At 38.7% G+C, this 23,045-nt stretch overlaps 1 protein-coding gene across 3 annotated transcripts in view; it reads right to left on the reverse strand.

Moving 5' to 3' along the window:
• Positions 1 to 23,045, reverse strand: part of ARHGAP15 (Rho GTPase activating protein 15) — a 339,525-nt gene that overhangs the window by 89,571 nt on the left and 226,909 nt on the right. For all 3 annotated transcript variants that reach the window (XM_063340777.1, XM_063340778.1, XM_063340776.1), the window contains one exon: positions 19,402 to 19,479. In XM_063340777.1, the coding sequence (XP_063196847.1) occupies positions 19,402 to 19,479 (78 nt within the window). The remainder of the gene's footprint in view (positions 1 to 19,401; positions 19,480 to 23,045) is intronic.

A 23,045-nucleotide genomic window follows, 5' to 3' on the forward strand; every position in this document is an offset into this window, starting at 1 on the left:
ACAAGGACCTTAACGTGATTTGAGAAGATCAGAAGTTTTAAGGTGGCATTCAGAAGCACAGAGGATCACATCTGTTCTAAAGCCAGTAGGTTATTTTTAACTGGGCGTTGGTAAAAGACAGGCAAGAGAGCCTCAAAAAAGTAAAATCTCAATGATTTCACTGAAATATTATCTATTTGTGGGATAAATAGATGCGAAGCCAAATAATTCTGAAGTATCTAAATTCCACCTTCCCTCTCCCACTCACAGAATCTGCTTTAAAGCAAAAATGCCAAATTAATACAAGAATGATAGTTCTCACGGTATCTCCTGCCAGGCTAAGAAGGTACAGAGAATACCCTGAGAAACTCTGTTCTTAGGAATTATTAGTCCAGTTTTGAAAGTTATTAAAGGTTCACAAAATTGAGAGAAATATCCAATGTTTTGGTATCTGACTTGAATAAAATTTGAACTCTGGCCCTCCGAGAGTAAATCAGCAGTATGCATGTGAAATATGTGTTTTTCCCTCCTAAGCAAAGCGCACCAGTGGACCAAGCAGAGGCAGAAGAGATTTCAAATATAGCACACTCCTTTTTACCAATGGCTACTCCTGGATCCAGCTTCTTCTGCTCTAGCACCCGCCTGTTGGGAGGAGATCTGAGGCTGGTGCTTGAAGTCAAATGAATTTGGGCCAAGTTTAGTCATTTTCTAAATCATGATCTCTGCAATGCCCTCCCATTCCTTCTGTCCCACCATTCCTTTTGGCTTTTGGCTCTTCCCCAGCCCTGCCTCCCCCACCTCTCCCAGGGTGCTCTCGGACACGACCGCTGGCTCCGTCATGGTTTCCCTGGTGAGACCTGGCGGACGGGACCGAAATACAAGCTGAGCACAGGGATGTCCTAACTGATTTACCCTTCAGACGCACCAGAGCTGGGATTATTTGCAAAACCTCCTGGGTGCACCCACGCCCTGCTCAGCTCCTCTTCTTCCCTGGCTTTGCGGTCTACCCAACCGGGCAGCACCTTCCTCCTTTCTGGCCCCCCAGAATGATTTTCCTACATTTAATGATGCCAAGTCCCTCCGCAGACACCCTTTCCAGCCCCAGCCTATATTATTTCCTGCCTGTGTTCCACCACCACATTTGCCGGTTGCCCTCCTGTTTCCCATGTAGGCTCTATTGTTCCTCAGGAAGGGAAGGGTTAATCAAGAGACAATTACATTTAACAGTCTCGGGCAGTTGTTTGGATGGTTTCAGCCCAGTGACCGACAAGATGCTGCCTTTGGTGCTCAATGCCTGTTAAAAACGCTCTTGCCCAGCCCTACCCGCTCATTTCGACTCGCTGGGCGGCACTTCATTGTCCCCTGAATTGCACCTACACAACCGAGGCTGCGTTATAAACTGGGTCACTGAACTGATCTAGGTTAAAAATATCCCAGATATTCTTTAATGAAGTGTCAACAACTATTCTCAGGCTGAAGAGCGACTGGAATACCTCCTAATAATCTTGCTTACATATGCAAAAAATATGCCCTAATCTAAAATGTATTTATACTAAAAGAAAAAAAAAAATGGAGTTCAACATTTGACCTGAGTGTATCCCACTCTGTCACACAGACAAAGGAAATAAAAATGTGTTGCTGTAATTTCCTTGACAGCAAAAAACCAAAACAAACAAGAAACCTCACACATATATGTCGAGGCCAATATATATGATAATGTGAAACAATGAGTTAGATTTTTCACGGCCATGTTGAAACTCATCTTGTTAGTTCTAAAACTGCAGCACATAAATGTGATTTTTTTTTTTTAACATCAAAATATAAATAAATAAATAAATACATCCCTAAAACTTCATTGATTAAAACTTTTACTGACTTTCTGTAGAGTTTGGAATAAGGCGGCTTCACAGCCAGGGCTATGAACACTCTTCTTAGGAAAAACAGCGTAATGATGATTATTATTGTTTTTATTGGTGGTGGTAGTTTAATACTATTATTATTAATAATAATAGTGGTAGTATCACCATCTGGGTTATTAAAATGACAGTAGTGACAAGACCTAATAAGATCCATGCCCGATTGCGTCAGGCATTATAAAAGCCCATAGCGAGAGCGAGAAAAAGTTTATAATCTAAGCAATTAAGGCAGACAAAAGGTGCAGTGAGAAGAGAGGCACAAAGAGACGAACTGACACAGGAGCCCACGGAGAGAGCCAACGTTAAGCCTCAGATATCCGGAGTTAGCATCTATTTAAACACAGGCTTGTTTGTCTATACAAATATATATGGTTTAATGCCTATCACACGTTATCCAGCTTGAAAAGTGTATACCAGGTTCAAACGGGGGGAAAAAAAAAAAAAAAAAAAAAAAAGGAAAAACTGTGATTTGATGGTTTGTTTGCCTTAAGTAGAAGATACCTTAATCAAAATTGGACAGCCTAGAAGCAGTACAGCACAGGGCCACCATGAGACTGAGCTTTGCTGGTGACTAACTTCAGTCAAAGCAATGTTCAAACCACAACCCATTAAAAAAAAATAAAAAAATTCAGAGAATAACTGCTTGTAGCATCTGATCAGGATTCCAACAAGCAATGGCAATGTACTTCCTATTGGGATATGGACAGCAAATAAGAAACTTGGTGGCATTCCAGCTGATGAAGACTCTGGCTAAAAGGCGGCAGACAATGTGCATTTTCTAGCACAGAGAAATGTCCTTCAGCTCTTACAACCCACCGTCACGTACCCGAGTTCAGAAAGCCTCTCTTGTATTTTGCATATTTGATAAGAACGAGTTAACTAGGAAACAAAAAGGAACATTAAAGTATTTTTTTTTATTTTTCTTGCAGTTTGATTTTGATTTGTATCATGATTTAAATACTTCATATACTTGGCATTATGCACTTTCTCTTACAGTTACTTTTTAGGTGCCTTACAAAGACTGTTTTATCGGTGGGGCTGCTGTAATTAATTTTAAAAATGAAAATATTTTTAGATTTGTTCCTGTTTAAATAGGCCAGATATTTCAGCCTCATTTACAGATGTGAACATGCCCAAAACATTTCAGCAGCTTAAGCCCTTTATTCCGTGTTACATTTAAACAGTCAATTTTTTTTTGAGCTGCTTTTTGTCTCAAAGTTATTTCAAGTATCATCTTGTCGTTAAGTTGCACTATGAGTAATCTAGAGTTCAGGTTCGCACGTGACAGTTAATAATTTTAAATTCTAAAGCAGGATAATTCAAAATTAAGCCTGACATTACCTAGAAAAAAAAAATTTAGTTATTTTTTTAAGAGATGGAGATTAATTTAGTCCAAAGTGGAACTGTGAGCTTTTTTAGCAAATAAGTTATTGCCGTGGTGTTCAGCTCAAATTCATAAAAACCAAATACACGAAATGACATTTAGCTACAAGATCACATTTCTGTAAAGACAAACTGTAAGCTCCGCGCAGCCATTGCTACCAAACGTTGTTTATCCGAGCTTTAAATTCTACTCCCAAATTTGAATAGACTGCAGAGCTAGCAGTGCTGCTGAGGAGCAGTATCAAAATATGTGCCTCCTGGGTCTGAAAACCACAAGTTATTTTAGCTTCTGCTAAGAATTGAGGGATTTTTTAGAAAGTTGAGTACAGTAAGTAAATAAATAAATACATTATCTACCTTCCTGACCTTTCTTTTCCTGAAAGCAAACAGCGTCCATCATTTGTAACTTGACTTTCCATAAAAGTAACAGTTCATAAAAATCTGTGAAACTACTACCGGGAACAAACAAATTAAACAATGACAATGTAATAAAATAAAACTGCTGTTATACTCCTATAGTAGAAGAATTGCTTCTTCGCTGGGATTAATACATCTTGCAGAAAACAATTTTAAATAATGTGTAACATATGGATTCGGCTTTTATTATTCTTCTAAAAGAAGACAATTATATTTATGTGATAAACTGTTCAGTGTTAGTAGCATAATGTTTATATTACTGGCCACTTAAATAGTCTTTGGCATAGTTTTATAAGGAACAGAAGCCTCCAGATCTTTTGAAATCCATCTTACAAAGTAAGTCCTGTCTGTTACTGGAATGCGATGGTTTTACATAGTTTTCTTGCTGGAAAAAAACGTACTGCAGGTAACCTCGTTCTTAAAATGCACGCATGAAAAAACTTTCTGATGTTTGAGCTGCAATTCAGATGGCATTTAAGAGCTTTCTAACGAAAAGTATGAAAGCCTTGTAGCTGTCGGGAAACGGGGGGGGGGGGGGGGAAAGCAACTTTCAATTTTAACTTTTTTGGAAATGTGTGATCATGATCCGCTGTTTTCTATAGCAAACCTTTTCAAGGTGTTTTTCTTAATCTCCTTTTATAAGCAGCGAGTTCCTACGCTCTCGTATTTTGCTGGGAGATTACATTGAAGAAAAGAGTGAGTTTCGGGTAGTTTTCAAGGAGCTGCTTTTGTCCCCATTATATTCCAGATAATTTTCAAAGGGATTACATAGAAACCATAGAAGTATTTATCTCGATATCTCCCAGTGCTTCCGAGTTGAAACCGCATGCATTTCAAAAGGGAATAGGAATGTGTTACCAAACAAATATTTTCTGTTGCTGCTGCGTACATAGGTTTTTATTGTAAGCATTGCCGGCAGCAGCCTTTCTGCATTGCTGGGATTCTGCTATCCTGTGTGTCATTCAGATAACAAGATCATTTGGAAAAATTATGCAGGGTGAGTGAATGTATTTATTCAGGTTTATCGAAAAAAGAACGAGGGGAAAAAGGAATAATAATACCAGTTCGGGGAACGTTACTGTCCGCATTTTTCACTCCCGAAGTACAAGTTTAGTATTTTCAATTCTCCACTTCTCGATCGCTTTAAAAGTTGGGGTTGTTAACAAAAGATAAAGTGAAGGGTATGTCAGTTTAAAGAGTGTAACCTAATGGAAGCGAAATCTGCATATTCAGTTAATTTGGGATTTATTATCCCAGTAACTAGACTTGCAACTGTTCTAAAATCGTTTTGACTGAAGACTTGAGAACAGTACGAGTGGATGGCTACCCCCACCCCCATTCTTAAAAGAAAACCTGTGCCTGCTGCTTCCAATTTAGTGCAATCATGCCTCTTACTGGCCAATACAAGATGCAGCATTAGCTGTCACATGCAAATGAGTATTCATGGAGACTTTGAAATGTGCAATAAAGAATAAAGACATGCATTCTGTGAATAATTGTTTTCTTTTATAAAACTGGATCCAAAAGGGAGTGCCATTTCACCCAGAGTCTATAGCCTCTCTGCGGTTACAATCTGCTGCTGAAGCCAGATATTAGAAATGAAGTGTGGATAAATGGATAGAAATGAAGTGTGGATAAATGGAGGACTCCAGTTTCCCGTGCTGTCAATCTTTCACAGTACTACATTTGCTTAACAAGAAATAATCCAACACATGTTTGTGTTTCTTGCTATCTTGCTTTCTCTTCCAACCGGGACTTTTAAATGCATAGGGATGTAGAGTAAGTAGTTGTCCACCTTATATTAGCACTTTTTTTTTTTTTTAAACACAAAGACCAACCGAAATTCTTCAACAGCAGAGATGCGCAAAATTGCATAGCAGTACAAGCTTTACTGCAGACCTGAAGTCTTTCAAAGCCCTCTGATATCACTTACCAGGGTGAGAGAGGAAGAAAAGCTCAGATTTTCAGGGCCTATTTAGACACAGGGTGGGGAAAAAATACCAACCAAACAAACCAACAGCAAGATGTATGCAGATACGCACACACATTTGTGGAGCTGCGAAGAGCCAAGCTGAGTTCAGACACACACACACACCTATTCACCCAGACCGCAGCCCGAAAGTCTGTTAGAGAACAAACAGCCATCGACATGTATTTATATTAAATCACAGCGTTACGTGGCCCTATCTCCTGCTGGCAGAACCCCAAAGGCTTTGTCCAGTAGTGGCAAGAAAGTAAGCAGATGTCCGAATTGCAGCACCTTTGCAGTGAACTGGAGTAGAGGAACCTTTAAAGGTCCCTTCCAACCCAAGACGTTCTATGATTCTAACTGCGGGAAGCACTTCAGTAAATTCAGACTTGGCCAAGATGGGACCAGAGGTGGATAAAACTGGTTAGCCAGCGGGAAGAACGAATGCTAAGGATAGATGCTGCCTGTACCATACGGAGGACTGGCCAGTGCAGGCGTGCGTGGAGCCTCAGCAGGTACCTACCTACCTCTTGTGGGTAACTCAGTGCCTTGGATCATGTTAAATCTGAAAACTAGAGGACTACTACAGCTCAGTCAGAGCTTCCCAACAGGCAGGATGTGGTCCTGCAGGAGTTCCAGAAAGGCAATCAGAGGGCTGGGAAATGTTACATTTCTCTCTTAGTCTAACAAATAATTCCTTGTTGCCCTGTTTACTGATTACCTTTGCTCTTCAAGGGCAATCTCTTGAAACGCAGACACACACATGCAAACACACTGAAGAAATTAATCACAGACATCATCGTTACCGCTGATACAACTACTGTTAAACAGGCATAAAACTGCGAGGGGGAACCAGAAGGTGTTTCAGTCCTTCAGAGGAGGACGCCCAGCCCTTGTAGGTGAGCACACTGACCAAAACCCATCCCTTGGCTGGCTGCTTGTTCCCGTGATCCACGGTGGCAGGAAAACAGCCGGTTCTTTGTAGTTTTTGCTCTGCATCGTGCCCTCTAAGGGACCTGCAAAGAGGACGACCCTGGGGCTAGGGCGAAGGGTTTGAAACAAGGAGATTTGGTTTGTATTCCTGAATCATCACAAACTTCCTTAAGCATGTTACTCAGCTCCTCGTTTTCCTACTTACCAAATATAGCCAGTAATATTTTGGTATCTCACAGCGAGATGTTAGCACAAGCCCTTCAACATACATATCTGCTCATATATTATCTCGATGTAGTCATTTTCAAAAGCGACTACAAAGTACTCAGCGCAAACACATCGCTCCACGAGGCTTAGTCATGCAAAACACGATGCGTGGTGATGCATCCCTAGGACCACAGGAATGAAAACCAGGACCTCATTCACATGTAAAACGTACTTGCAGCTCCTCAAGGACGAGGTCCCTTTACTCAGCAACCCCAGCACAGAGGAATTTAAAGCAGCTTATTCATGGATCTTTGCCCCGCCGTCCATTGCACAGGTGGCCCTGCACTTGGAGATGCATCACAGGGGAGACCCGCATTTGAAGATCTAATTTGGCTTTGCATTACTCTGAGCCCAAAATCCACATTTCAGAGGGCGACTGCAGCCTTATCTGCAGTCTCTGTACACAGTAGGGACTTGGCAAATGGAGTTTGGTGAAATGGCACGGCGCACTACATAGGAGGCTGACTATAAATCAACAGATTTTGGCTCTGCTCCTGGCTCTGTCACTGATTTACCATGGAAACTTGGGCAAATCTTTTACTCTCCCTATCCTTCGTTTTCCGTACCCATAATGTAAAGATAATGATGCTGCTTTGCAAGCTCTTTCGAGATCTCGAGATGTTAAGTGCTAAGTGCATTTTATTAACATTAATAGCACCCAACCGAGAGGATGCTGTATAGCTCTAGCCTGGCTGTCCCCAGAAAACAGATTGGTGTGGGGAAAGTGTGCATTTGTTAAGCAGCTTAGACATTGCTCATTCCCATAATACTTCCACAACGCACGGGAACAAGATCTGACCTACTAAAACAAAAGGAAAAACGCCATAAGGAGAAAATTTCTTCTGATGTGACCTGTCATCTTATTCCTAGCCCAGGAAAACTTGGGGATTTGCTAGAGCTTATCGGTGTTTCTGTGTGCGGTTATTGCACCCAGCCACAACCCCGGTGCTCACAACTTGTGGTGGAGACCACTTCCCTTAGGAGGCATTAATCACCATTTTATACACTCCAGTTCAGCTATCACTGAAAAAAAGACGTTTAGTAGACGCGCTTAGTTATATCTTCTCACACTTTACATGTGACTCAATATTAAGACAAGTTATTCGTACTGAATTATATTCTAGCTCTCGTATTTACAGGACCACAGCATATTACAATGTATATTTTTAAAATGCCGTCTAACATGCTTTGTTATTTTACGCTTCGGTTTTCAATGTTTCTGCTCAAATATGTAGCACAACATAGACAGTAGAAAGAGTTATGAAAAATTTATTATTAATGCATGTTTTTTCCTCTGCTGGAGATAGAAGAACTTTGTTGTGCATGTTATAAAATGTTAAATATTAGAATTATTTAAAGTTAATAGGATGCCAAAGAAAATGACTAATAATACATTATACAATTAGATGCCTTTCATATTAGTGAATCCATTAACAAAATAAAATACATTCAAACAGAAGAGTTCTGATTTGCAATTTTTAGCAAGGATTGCCCATGTGTAAAGCTAAATTATTTATTCTTCTTTTTTTAAAAAAACTGCTGGATACATCAGTTTGCAATTATTTGCATTATGTTTGAATGCTTTATCATGTGGCTCCGATTCAAAAATACGTATCTCTAAGTTGCTTTAGCATCTTCATTTGTGCAAGGCATTAAATATGGAAAAAACAAAAGTAAGTTTCTTTCCCCGGTTTCAGCAAGACAGCTGATGATCCTATAAGCCCTTTCAGCTGTTTTGGGTGTCTTTTTGTCGTCGCTCTTTAACCCAGATGTCCTCATGTAGTTTCACATCCCTAGTTTGTCCTCCTAATTGTATCTTTTTTCCTAGATAGGACCAATTCGCTCCTGTCCCACCCAGAGAGACCTCAAATCAGGTATCATGCAGCTTTGCCTGAAGTTATTCAGATGCGATGGAGTACTGTTTTTATGAGCGCTGGAACTACTTATTTTGAAACTAGTTATCCTGCCTCCTCAGCTGATGTCTACATTATCCTTGAACAAGACACTTAGCAAGCAGCTACCTTTTCTTACGGAAAGAAATAGCTTTAGCAACAAAGTGATATAATCTTCTAGCCGTTTTTCTCCTGTGTTTTCCTTTTCTTTTTGCATTGGCGTTCTTTCTCTAGAACGGCGTCCGGCAGCAGCGCTAAAGAAAAGTTCCACTAAGAGCAAGTAATCTCCTCCTCCTCACATCCATCTTCTCTTCCCCGCTCCTATCTACTTTATTAAGTCGTTCTCAATCTTCTGTATCATAAGCATATAATGTTGTTTGATGGAAATGTGTTTTGAAATCCCTGTTTGTTTGGTTGGTTTTTAATTATCTGATTACATTAGAAAGGGGGGGGAAGATATCTCTCTTTGGTATACTACAATAAGTAAAAATCCAGCAATAGCGCTCTATCTTTTTCTCCTTCAAGAGTTTTTTTTCACTTCCTAACAGTCTATCCTGTTCAGTCTTTACTGTTAATGGGATTTAAAATTTAAACCTCAATTGTGGCCAAACTTTGGTAACATCATTTAAAAACTGGTTTCGGGTCAAAGATGCCTCTTATTATGATTTTTACTCAGCTTTCTGGAGATGAGGAATGTTGTGCTTAGAGTCTGATGAGGTTTTTATCAGGATTTTGGCATAGCCTAACTCCAGGCTCCTGTCATCCCAAAATATCTCAGCCCAGGTTGCAACTCATGGATGAGCCAAGTCTCCCACATTATGTCAGCTGGTAATAGGGACAAAAAGAGAGTGCAACAGGGACGCAGAAAAAGATTATAAACTAGTAGATTTGGCTGCCTCTTGGACACTGCTTGTGAAGTAGGAGGGAAAAAAATATTATAAAATATTTTTTCCATTATATTCAATTCTCTGCATCCTGATTATTTCAAAATTTTACCATGGTTATGTTGTATAAATAATAATAGTAATTAGAAGAGGAGGAGACAATGCGTTGAAATTAGAACCGTGGATTCATAGGTTGATTTCAAAAGGCATCATTCTCACAACTCACCCCGAGGTGTTTGTCCAAATGAAGGGTTTTGATTAGGCTCACATTATTACAGAAGAGTTGGGAAACAGGATTTCTGATGTCAAGAGATCTGAATAATCCCCGTTACTTTTACTGACAACAGGGAGGCTACAGACTGAATAGTGTTAACATTCAGATGAGAGCTGGAAACTCAAGTGAGAGCTACGCTGCGTTCTCACTTTTAAGACTCTGGTACCGTGCATAACTTTGAAATTAAAATACAGTGTGACTACCTCTCTAAGTTTTTTAATTAATGTGTTTAATAATCCCTACAATAATAAGTGCAAATTAAGACTTGCAAGAGAAGGAGGAAGGAATGTCTCTTTCTTTATCTATGTAGCATGTATTTGTTCAGGACAGTGGGATACAACACTTTTCTACATCAGGGTCTCTTAAAGCTCCTTTTTTAAAAAAAAAAAATAATCTTTGTTTCCCCGCTGAATATATATGCAATATTTTTTATACACATATATATGACAGGATTTTTTTTTAAGGGAAAAAGCCAACAGTGTATTCAAGAAAAATTATTCATTTGCCTATATATAGGCATCTAATGCTCCTAAAATGCTCTAAGACATCTCACCTGGCTTCTAGCACCCAGTCTTCAAGGGCATAACTACTGTGTATCCTCTGCTAGACCCAGGAGCCTTGTGACAGTCAGTTTGATACTCAGCATCCTCTCCAGTGGCACTACATACCAATTATTAGGTAACTGAATCAAGCTCAAGATGTCCAAAGAACATATTAAGGGAAGACGCTTTCCAGGACCGTGATAATTTGCTCATGCAAAAAATTCCACTGAATTGCACAATAATACTTTTAAAAAAAAAAGGGGGGAGAAAAAAGAAACAAACAAAAGAGAAAGGAATATTCAATTCTAAATCCATAAAAATGATGGTATGAGTGACTTGAACATTTCTTAAGAAAATGAATTTATTTTTAGCAGGAATATATTTATAAGAAAGACCTTAGCAACAAATGAGACAGTCAATAAAAGAACTTAGGTCTCCTCATAAAAGCAAAAATTTCCAATAACCATAGCTGTAGTTTACATTTTTTCCTTTTTTTTTTTTTTAAATTTTCTCCAAGATTTTTTCTTTTGAAAGTTTCCCAATTTGATCCCCAGTGATGTCCCAGTTTGGCCCCCAGCACTCTTTCCTCCCACTAAAATAACCACCGAAGTTCAACAATTAAACACATTACCAATGTCTCCCCCAGCCAAAATCGCTCACTACTCACAACAGTTGCATCTACGGTAGCATTTATGGTTTTCCCAGATCTCAGTATACAGAAGACCACAAATACCATGATAAAGCTTAATTCCGTGGTGTGGTAACTTCTCATCCCTTGCCACCGTGCATAATACTATAACGTAGATCCACATATAACATCACCCTTTTTGGTGCAGACCCTACTGCAAGTTCCTATTTGTCAGCTAGTATTACACACAAACCACAGAACTACAGATATTGACCACAGGGGTGAAAACCCCCCCAAATATTAGGCCACACCATGATCTTGTAAGACACTGAGCATGACCAACTTTAAGTAGGAACTATGCAGCTTATGTCTCCAGGGTATCCATCTCCTTGCAGCACAAGATCATCCCATGCAAAATACCGTTGACGCTTGGCTCAGTTTCTCTATAAATAAACCTGGCAACCTCCAGCTTCTGGAGATTATTCCATCATCCTAAAAAACGTAGTTAGAAAGTTTTCCTGTTAATACTTTTAACAAATGACTCGATAAATTATTTCCTTTCCTTGTTGTTTCAGAGCTCTGTGGAATGGTATTTCCTGTAGCATTGCTATCAGCACAACAAACCCAAACAAAAAGTCACCCATGACAACGATGAGCTTCCCAAAAAAAAAAAAAAAAAAAAGGCAATCCCTTGCTACAGCGTGCAAAACTACAGTCCTCCTCAATGCCTAAATAACACTCCTTGAGGGGTTATCAAGAAGCTCTTCAACTTCTTGAAGTGTTACTAAGCAAAAAGCTATTGTAACGCAAATAGTGCTGTGGTTAGAAAAGAAATAAAAGGCGTGTCTTAAATGCTTGATCATACAATACGTGCCATAAAATCCATGGTATGTTTGTGGCTGACCACACTAACCTAGTTTACTGCCTCTTCTGCCCCAATCTACCGACTTATTCATCACACTGTTGAAAAGAAAAACACGACAATACCATTGGTAAGAGAAATTGTACAGTGTCTAGAGCTACAGATTGGGCAACTAAGACTTCTAATTCTGATTAAATTTCTTTCTTTTTTCTTTTTTCCCTTCACCCTGAGAGCAAAATAAGATATATTGGAAAAACACTAATATTCCAGATCTATCATCCTTTTTTTTTTGTATATGATGCACATTATTTACAAAATAATTCAAAGCATCGGTTGCAAAAATTAGTATTTTCATCAGGTTTCATCACCTGACTGATACTTATAAATCTCTCTTTGGGGTACTATGCTTCCCCCCCTTCCCCTCTGGAAAAAGAAGGGTAAGATGTGGAAACCACACCTTCTTCCGAGTAAAAAAAAAAAATAATTCTGTATCTTAAAATAGCCATTCAAACACAGAGAGAAAAGAGGGGAAGAACCCACGTCAGTAACATGCACATATTAATTGATTCACCAACTACTGTGGGCTCAATTAAAGTATTCTGTTGTCAGAGTTTTAAAGCTTGGAAAAAAATTAAATTAAGAAAAAAAAAAAAGAAATTCTTGGCTACAGCTTGGCATATGCAGGTCTTAACCCAGAAACAAGCTGTTTTATAATTATTTCTGAAAATTGCTTCAGTCCATTTTATTTTCTGTGCTTGCCTCGGAAGTGTGAAAAAGAAAGAAAAAACTATTTTTGACTCAAGGCTTTCAAGACATTTTAGTTCTCAGCTAGCTAGTAACCTAGTTTGAGCCTGATATTTCCAACATGAACTTTGGACCGCTCTTACTGGTTTCTCAGGGAGACTGGTTACACCAGTAACTGCTGGAGAAGTGAGGAAGGATTCTCTGTCTGGGCCGTGCTTTGTCACAGGGAGACTGTCATCAAGGCTGGAGGGTGGCTCTAAGGTTAGACCCCAACCAAGACACGTTCAGGTGTTTCTAAACATACTCACTTATGCCTGGAAAATGCAATCAATAACCTCCTAAAATGCCTAAAAACGGCAGGATACAAAGGGAAATCTCAGTAATGCATCTGCACAAGAAATTAAAGACCAGCAAACAAAAAGGAAAGTGAGTGCAAGAGAGACCCCATCCCTCTTTTTCTTTTCTCCCCTCTTTTTCCAGCGATCCTGGCTGCAATTTTAAGTAAAGCCCGCGATGGTCCTGCTGGACCTTCATGTTTGTAGGTGTTTTCTGGAAGTTGGCAGCTGACAGAGGACCTGCTCTCCTCTGCCCTCCGAGCCTTGGTTAACACCAGGACCAGAGCTGCTGCCTGCCTCTGAAATGGATACAGTAGATCAATGGAAATACTGGGGAGTGGGAAGTTTTGTTGGTTTGTTTGGGTTTTTTCCCCTTTTTCTTATTTTAAACAAATAATGCTGTGAGAAGGAGATGCTTCTTTTTTTTGTTGTTGTTGTGGTTTTTTTTTCCTCCCAGTTCCCTCCTCCCTTTTTTCCTCCCCCCTCTTTTTTTTTTTTTTTTTTTCTTTCTAAATACTTGCTTCAAAACCACCCAACCCATTTGGGTTGACCTGGCAGCTCCATTTCAAAGGCAGCTTCAGCCTTGTGTCAGCTCCACGGGCTCTGCTCGCCGAGGCAGAGCCAGCCGGGAAACCACTCTGGTTCCCGTTAGCCGAGGCTCAGACATATGGTCCCAGCAAGCTCACATAATCAGTAATATTTAAAAAAAAAAAAAAAAAAAAAATTCCCAAGATTTGTTCCTCTTTTCTCATAGTTCATTGATAAAGAACATGTCAGTGCAGTTGAGGAATCCTGCTGGTTAAAGGTATCATCCTTAGCTGCTCATATGGTCTGGGCTCTTACTTGTCAATTAGATTAATCCAAGCCATTTTAGAACAATAAATATAAGTACAGATGGAATATAAACATATTGAAGATTACTGTTTTTGACGGCTGTTGTTTATTAAATCAAAAATAATGTTGCAATGAGGATTTTGTTGATATTTCAAATGGAAAGGAAAAATAAATAGGAATTAGATATTCCTTTGGAAAGTAAAAAAAAAACAACCAAAAACAAACAACAAAACCACCAAAAAAACCTAACAAACTAGCACACCACAACCTCCAAAACAGCCCGTGGGTAATAAAAAGGCAATGATTTTACCTAAAATGCCACCTATGAGCTACCTTTAGAGAGGGGATATGGCACCTATAAACTCAAAAGAGTAGGTATGTTGAAATCCATAAAATTTCCAATTACTGCTTCAGAATTTATTGTGCACATATGGAAAATAATACTTGTAAAAGAGAAAGGGGTTTGTGCCTGGTGCTGTCAATACTGTGAAGGATGGGGTGATTATAAAGCAAATTAACAATACTTTTAAATGTGCATTCACTTATCTTTCCAATTAAATCCTTGTTAAACAACTGCACAGACAGTAATGGTGCTTCTGCAAAGCACTGATCAAGACAGTTTTATTGTAATTTTTACTCTGTAACAATTAATCAAGTAGGCATTTTCTTTATTATTAAATTATTTAGTTAATAAATATTCACAATCAGTTCACGTATTTGTGGTTTAAATTTTACTTTTAATTTTTCCTAGACTGAATTATATTCCAGTATGTTCTCATAGAGGAAGCAACTGACATAATTTAATTCTTTTTCCCAAAATGTTTTTTTGTTAACTGGAGGTAACATCAGGGTAAGATTAAATTCACCTTTTCCCCCAATGTAGTTACCAATTCAGATATCTTTGGCTGCCCTTTTCCATGTCCTATAAGAAACGTACCTTTCGCCAATAATGTAATAGTTAGCCTCTGTAAAAATTCATATTTCCCCCCGCCCGTAGGTACAGAAGTATAGTAACCAAGCCGTAAAAACATGGAAATTGACCTTTGGATGGTATGTGGTGTTTCATAGTTAACGCACAAGGTATTCCAAATGAAATAACGGGATGCAAAGGTCATCTGTACAGCAAATACCAAGCATTTTGCAAACAAAGCATCAGATATAAAGACAATTAGGGGCTCTCTTGTATTATGTATGAACCAACACTTACTGAATGAACCAATAAGTATTGAAATTTGTATTTCTATGGTTAGTTTCCCTGAACATATATGCATTAGGATAGAATCCTAGTGTTTCAGCAATGTGTTACGAACCCTTTATAGCTCCATTTTTTTCAGTTAATTTAGTACTCACGAAAATTGCATGTTTGACAGTCATAGAAATTGAATGCCTTTCCAGCTACCCAGCAGATTAGCACAGGAGGCATAAAGAAGCTTCTACCTCCTCACCCAGGTATCTCTGGTCTTCAAGCACAGGGGGAAATTGAGGGTGGTTGGGACAGGCATGTGCAAGCAGGACAGGGAACCCCTAGGGTTTAGCACAAAGAGGGTCTTAGCCCGTTATTTCACAGTGGACATCAACATTATGGGTTCGGCCAGAGCAGGGAACGCACCACAAATTCACGCTCTTACATACCGACATCCTCATGGATGAAGAGTCCTCCCCTCTTTCTTTCTTGGTGCTTTTGCTTTTTTTTTTTTTTTCCTTTCTGAGGCACTTTGTGCCTCACTGTTAGCATTTTTGATAAGGTCAGAAGCTTGATTTCAAAAAGCAGCTCCCACCTGTCCCCACTTTGATATAGTGGTGCCTTAATTGCCCTGAGCAGCCCCACCCGGGGCTCCCCCAGCCCTGCCAATGGGCCCGCGGCTCACGTCAGCCCCACCCTGGGGCTTTGGGGCAAAACAACTGATCTTCTCAGTAGCATCCTCATACCCTGGAACTGCCAGCACACTGTATGTGGCTAAACAGACCCATTTACAGAACCTTTATCCCTTTTCCTACAGGTGTGAATTAAAAGAATATCCTTATAAATGCCTGTAAAGGCTTTAACTTACCGCACCTTGCTTAAAATCAGCAAAAGTCCTCCAGATTATTCATAAAATCCCTAAAGAATTGCCAAGTGCCAAAAATTCTTTTATCTTTTTATTTTAGTTTTTTTTTTTTTTTTTTAAAGTTTGCAACTATTATTCTTAAGCAAAAATATGGAAATCATAAGAGGAATGGACTTTTCTGTCTAACACCTCTGGCCGTTACAGAACCCCTTACCATAGGTTCTCAGCCAGATATATTGAATGACTGGTAGCTTAGTTTCTAAACCCAAAATTGTTTCAGTGCTTGTAGGCTAAGAGTACGAATTTCCTGATGTCAGTCTGGTCCAAACAGCTTCTACTGCCTTGATTCAGTGATTTGAAAAATGATGACTTAGAGTTTCGAAAGTGCTGAGGGATGTTATAGCCTGGTCCTCTTATGATCAACTGATCTTTTCAGCTCTTAATGGGAAAATAAATCATAGATAAAAGATAATCCTGTTGCACAGAAGCAAAAAAGGTGTGATATCAATAGAATTCTATAGAAAAAGAAAACTCTGTGAAAGGGATAAAGTAAATAAGGTAGTTTGTTCTGCTGATGCCTGCGTTGGCAAGGTCAAAGCCCTGTTCAGGAGCTGCCTACCTCAAGAAACGAGAAGGAAACACAAACTATATTCAGAGAATTTAAAAAGATACAAGGCATGTGTTGTTTTTTTTTTATTGTAAACCCATGGTCACCCCCAAAAATCTAGAATTTAAAGGGTCTTTTTAGATTTTTACTGTTCTTATTTCTTCTTTAATGATGAAGCTGTCAACTGTTAGTTTGTTTTCTTTTCATGTTCACCAGTTCTCTCTTATTTAATTTTTGATGCCACAGATGACATTAACAGTATAGGAAAAGGAGCCAAATAAAGCTATATTCTAATTAATTATTATTCTAATAAAAAATACTTTGATATGGCAGCCAGCCTAGAGTCTCTGCTATGATCTTTAATTTTCAATGTGATACATATTATTTATATCCTATAAATGTAGGTGTAACACAATGGCAAAGCAAGCAGGAAGAAAGAGCCCGTTAAGTACTTGGCCTGTATAGGAACTGATTGCACAGGCAGTCTCTGCAATGTCAATAGGCTTTTTCACAACATTTGTTTGCATTTATAATTAAATTAAAGTTTAACTATAATAAAAAAGCGATCTCTATGGGAAAACCATACAGATAGATAATGCTTTCCCACCGATAACTACAGAAAAATGAAGGTATAGAGATTGAGACTGGGAGGTCACAATAATTACCAAATGAAAAAGTGATGCGTGGCAAGCGTGTTATTAAACATCATCCCACTGCAGAGCTTTAGAGGGCTGGTAAATAAGCAGGTTGGAAGCATATACCGGTTTTCAAAGTAATTTTTGTGACTTATGAAACAGTCTGAAACTGCTGCTGTCTTCAGCATCTGACAGGGGACAAGAGGCCCTTGCGGACTTCAGGTGGAGACTGCTATTGTCCTCCCAAGCACACGTTAAGTAAATCCCGTTCAAACCATCTCCTCACCGTGTTTTTCACAGGTACGTGGTGCCTCAATGGGCTGTTCCCTGCCTGTACCTTGCATTTGTCACTCAATTGGCAGATTTCTTGCACGTGGCCTAATTAGCCAGTGTCAGGGTGGTTTTGATGTACCATTAACTTCACCTTTATACGTTCATTTTGGCAGTGGTATAAACCAGAAGAAAAAGGTGCCTGGTACCTCTGTGCTGCAGAAAGCCAGCTTAGACTTCTAACTAGCTAGACTTTGTCTAGCTTTACAGTATCAGCCCATCTGTTTTAGGTGAAAACTTGAGCAGTAACGTTAACCTCAAGTACGTTAACCTTTGGATGCCACGAGATGTGATAGACAGGACTATTATTTTTATGGCACATTTTTTCCTGAGCAAAGATCCTAGGCGGTGAAGAAGGATAGAAAATCCCCATTTTGCCTCTCTGTCTCCAAACAAAATACAGTGTACGGTCGTTTGAAAGCCAAGGCAGACTACATTATCAACACACAAATACCCAACAACTATAAATCTAAGGGAACCCAAGTAATGAGTGAAAACCATGAGGCTGACGATTTTTTCGCTCTCACTGAATTTACTGGCATAAACATTGATTCCTCATAAACCAGAGTTCACCCTCCAGTTTCAGCTGAAGACAAGACTGATCTGGAGCAGCTCAGGAGGTGGCAAACATCTACTGCTGCCCTGAAACCTTCCCTAGAGATGTAAATGGAGGCTTGAAGGTGGGAATAGTTTTACGTCTCTCGTATCTCTCCATTTCAAGAGAATTTTTGAGTCAAAAGTCTTAGTTTATGTATAATACAAAACTAATTGAAGAAGTTGTTCTCCAACAGCTATCGTCTCCAGAAAATACACATACAATACACAATATTTAACAGTGCTGGTAATAGTCTCCAGGTAACTCTTAAAAGAGTTAATAAAAAGTAGGAGAAAATGTTGCAGCAGCTTCACATTCATACCTGATTAATTCAAAAGTGTATAAAGTCTATAATGCAATTTAAGATTTGGGATTTTTCCTTATTTCTGAGAAGCTTCATTTTATTTTCTCATTAAGTAGTATCAGGAGACTCACTGCCATCGATGGTATTTGCTAAGCTATTAAATGCGGGGATGTTTAGTCTTTGCCAAGAGTAGTAAACTGTTCGGAGAGGTGAATGTATTCGTCAGGTATCCTAATTAGCTACCAATATGGGCTTCCACACCTGTAACATTATCTATCGATCAACGTTATATTCATTTAGGCCGCTTCTGTGAAAAACGTTCTTTTGTATTTGTGGAAATATGTTCATTATCCGTGGAATCTGTAGAAATATGTTCAGCAAATGTTTACAGGTTGGTTCCAATTCTGGTTCTCAAGTCCTCAAAATATTCATCTTTCCTCTTCTGGGGAAGAGGAAGACCCCATTTCCTGGGGTCAAATCCTTGCAATTTCAAAATCAGTGGTAACTCTTCCACTGACTTTGACAGAGCCAGTACTCTACTTTTAGTATTTCCTTTTCAGTTCTTTTCAGCAACTTTTTTGCTGGTTTCCTTTGGATCCCTGTTCTACTTTTGGCTTTGTCTAGCTTTCAACATCCAATCTGCTATTTTTCCTTTTAATCTTTCTTTTTTTCCTCACTTTGATTCTTTGATTTCAACATATGCTTTGTTTTTTGCCACCTTATTTCGTGTACCCATTTCCTCATTCTTTCTCTTTTTTTTTTCGTGTGTGATTTTTTGGGGTGTTTGTTTGTTTGTTTCTCGTCTCCTGTTTCACGACTCTTTTCCTCTGCTTACTCTGCTGTTTTTCCTCTCTCCTAGCTGACATTTCCCTCTGTGCAATATCTTTCTACCTTCCCTTTCCTCTCTTTTCCAAAACACGGCTCATCATTCTATGCCACTAATGTATAGCAGATTCTGAAATACTGTCATCTGAGACAGTTAAGCACTAAACAAAACATTACCAGGGTGGAGGAATCACTTACCCTGATTGACAACAAATCGTAACTTCTGTATTGTTGCCAGATTGCCGCTAACTCTGTATATTCCATCAACATCTAGACCTGAAAGAGAAACACATATTTCATTTTAGATCATATAAGTATTTTTCTTTGTACGTCTGTCAGGAAGCCAGAAGCGCCCTAACAAGTATGAAGAAGAGCCGTGTAGTGAACGACTGAAAAATAATCCACCTGACAACAACTGAAGTGCCTCCTGCCTGATTAAAACAACAATGAAAAATAAAAGCAGTAGATTAACTTAAGTGAAAACAAAACACCTGACTATAATTATCTTGTAATTCTGTCAGCAGAGTACAGTTCTGCAAGGGTATTCGAGTGTGACGGGAGAGGAAGAGTGAATTAGCTCTCGTGTTATAGAGAAGGGCTGGTTGGGATACGCACCATGCTACGCAAGCCCTGCTTAAAAGAGGGGTGTTTATATTAATAGCGCTGGGGAAACTTCTCGGTCTGGGGCCTGGGTTTTTCAGACACGAATTTCTGGGGCTGTGACCTTTCTGGAAATAAAGCGGTGAGGTGCCTACTCTGAAATCATGACGTGCGTGAGACTACGCACAACTACTGCTTCTCTACTATATTCTTCATAGCGGATCAGACAAGTTTGAAGACGAAATTAAATATCCCAAATAGCATATGCCCTGGAGTACATTTCTTCATTAATATAGGCCATTCTTTTCAAGGACAACCTGACAGTTTTGTTTCTCCCTGCATATCTACTCAAGGTTTATCTTCTAGGTGAAACTAGATGTCATACTCCCTTTTGTGACATATTATCTCCTACAGCAAGCTCTGCTGATATGACTGTTTAAAATAGCACTTCCAGCCCCGGTTGCATAGCTGTAGCATTTCAAAGCACATGGGAACCGCTCTCCTTTCCCGGGAGAATTAGCTATTGTGCAACAACGACCGAATCTGCATGCTTAAAAATGGAAAACACTAAACTGTGCATTGTCATTTCACGTTTAAAACTTGCAAGTACCTAAGAAGCGAAGAGATTCTACACAAAACAGGTTTTTTTTAAGGCTACTCATCACTTGGAACACAAGTTTTAATTAGCTTTTGGCAAGCAATTTCAGAGAAAACCTTTCTCTTGGAAAAGCTTGTTTGTCAAAATCAAAAATTTTCAGGAAATGTTTCCTAACAATGTATCTAGGGGGAAATTTTTTTCCAGCTTGGGGTGGGTGAAAACGAAAAATTGGAACTACAGGAAAGAGTGAAAACAAGTGCAAAAACCCAGAAACCGGGTTGTAATTACACTTAAATAGGAAGGATCTGAGATTATAGTCCTTATTTAAAAGACACTTGCATCGTGCCTTGGCAGATGAGTGTCATAGCCAGTGGACTCAACTGCTTGGAGGTATTCCTCACTGATCTCGAAACATTTGAAAAGATTTAATTTTCCTTTTGATGCAGACTGAAACCAAATACAGTCTTTTATTGTTGTTGTTGTTTCTTTGTGTGTTTGTTTTCTCTCTCTACAAAATAAAGTTCTTATTTTATGTCTATCCTGCTAGGAACATCCTGATTTGGGTCTATTTTAAAAAAGGGGTAATAGTTCCATATTATACATTGGTTGTCTATGTCTTTCATTAGACAATTTTCTACCCTGCACCTGTGGGTGTCCTGCAACATAATACTGAGACTGATGATTCATTTCAGGAAGATCCCCTTTGGTTACAGAGGGATAAAGAAAAAGTTTATTTAAGAGAAATCAAAAAGGATTTGGTAATCAAGACCACTTGGAAGTTATCCATCTACCGGATATATAACATATGAGCAAATGGAAATTACTAAAATGTTTAAGTAATGCAATTCTATCCTAAATCTGAAGAGTCTCATTCTGTTTTAGCAAGAGGACAGTGAGAAAGCGAGAGTAATTCCCAGTGTAGGAATGTGGGACTCTTGTGGTAAGGGATTAAGAATTGCATCACATAAATTGAAGTCTAAACCAGAAAGTAAAGAAGAAAAATAAAACAAACAAACAAACAAATGAACAAGCCCCAAACCAGAATGTTAACTTTTATTCAGATCTAACTCAATTTGGCTCTTAACCTTTTTGGGTAAATGGAAGTGAAAGGAATACATGTCACTTTGTGTGAAATAGCAATGTCTCTCATTAATAGCATCAGTTTGGAACCTCCATAAATTACCCAGATTGAGTGAAAATGACAAACTACGTTGTCAACTGGAGGATATTACATCTTGCAAAACGATCTGGAGTATACAACTGCATTATTATTGTTATAAATTTTCTTTGGTCCAGAAATGAGGTCTGATTAGCATTTCATTTGGACACTATACAATATGGCAGAGAGAAAAAAAAAAAAAAAAAAATCCAAGAATATCAAGCCAATTATAGTGTTCACGTGCCATCAACTTTCTGCTCCAAGAACTTTGAAAGTTAAGCCAAACCAAACCAATGCAAATTGGTGGATTTGGACATCCTTTTCATGACCACATTATCTTAGCTGGATTGTTTAACAACTTATTTTGGATGTTCAATTAGGTGCAAAAGAGAAAGAGAGGGAGAAATACGTCTTTATAGTTCTAATATCCTGATTCTATAACAGTTTTCAAAGAAAATTCACTTTTAAGGGCACCTCCATCAAGAATAAAAACATCACTGCACTGCTGCCAGTGTTTCTTCACGTCAGGCTATAAATACTTAGGGAACAAGATGAAACAAAAGCCTTGCAGAGTTTCCTATCTGGTGCTGGCATTTAAGTACAGTGGTAAAGAACATTTCAGACAAAAATCTTCATTGTAATAAAGTCCAACTGTTGTTCACTATAGGGTGACCTTCTTGTGTTTTGGAGTGGGGTTTATCAGGGAAGAATCTCCGGATTTTGCCCTAGAGGAGAACTTTTTAATATTTTATTTGCTTTATATCCCAGTCTCCAACTTCGTTTCTGTTTGTTTTAATGAGGAACCTGAGAACAGGATGGACCCAAAATTAGAAATGACAGCCAAAAGCATGGTAAAGACTTTCAGTATTTCCACCCTAAATTTTATGAAGGTATAGGAAACACTTATTCAATAACACATCAGTGTAGCTGCCAAACTATAGGCAAATTTAACTACTTCCATTAAAAGATCATACAGGTACCCCTGATGAGAAAGTTAAAAGGCAACTGGGCTCAGACTTCGTTGGGGTTTATGAACAATAATAAACATTATACACACTCTGCATAACTGCACAGAAGATGTTAGAAGAACACTTATTTAAGAAAATTTCTTGCACTCCTGCTTCTAACCGAAATGGAAATAGCCATGAATGCAGGTCAGCGCCAGCTCCGGTAGTGGTTGAGCTGGAACCAGGTAGTGCAGAGAAACATTGAAAATAGAGGAAATAATTACAGCTTAGGTGATATATTTATCCAAACATACTTTTTAAAATATGAAACTACGGGTTCAGATAGTTCTGATCCTTTATGAACTGCCTTGAATGAAACGTTCTCATTAATTTCTTTCTGGTGCAGAGAACGAATCCCTCTCCCAAATGCCACTGCATTCTCCCTAAGCTTAATCTATATTTGACAATATCTTCGAATTGAATTTGACGATATCTTCAAACTGAATATAAAAGGAAATTCTCTATGCGCAGGGGGAAG

The sequence above is a fragment of the Chroicocephalus ridibundus genome, chromosome 7, assembly GCF_963924245.1.
Source record: "Chroicocephalus ridibundus chromosome 7, bChrRid1.1, whole genome shotgun sequence".
Taxonomy (NCBI): Eukaryota; Metazoa; Chordata; class Aves; order Charadriiformes; family Laridae; genus Chroicocephalus; species Chroicocephalus ridibundus.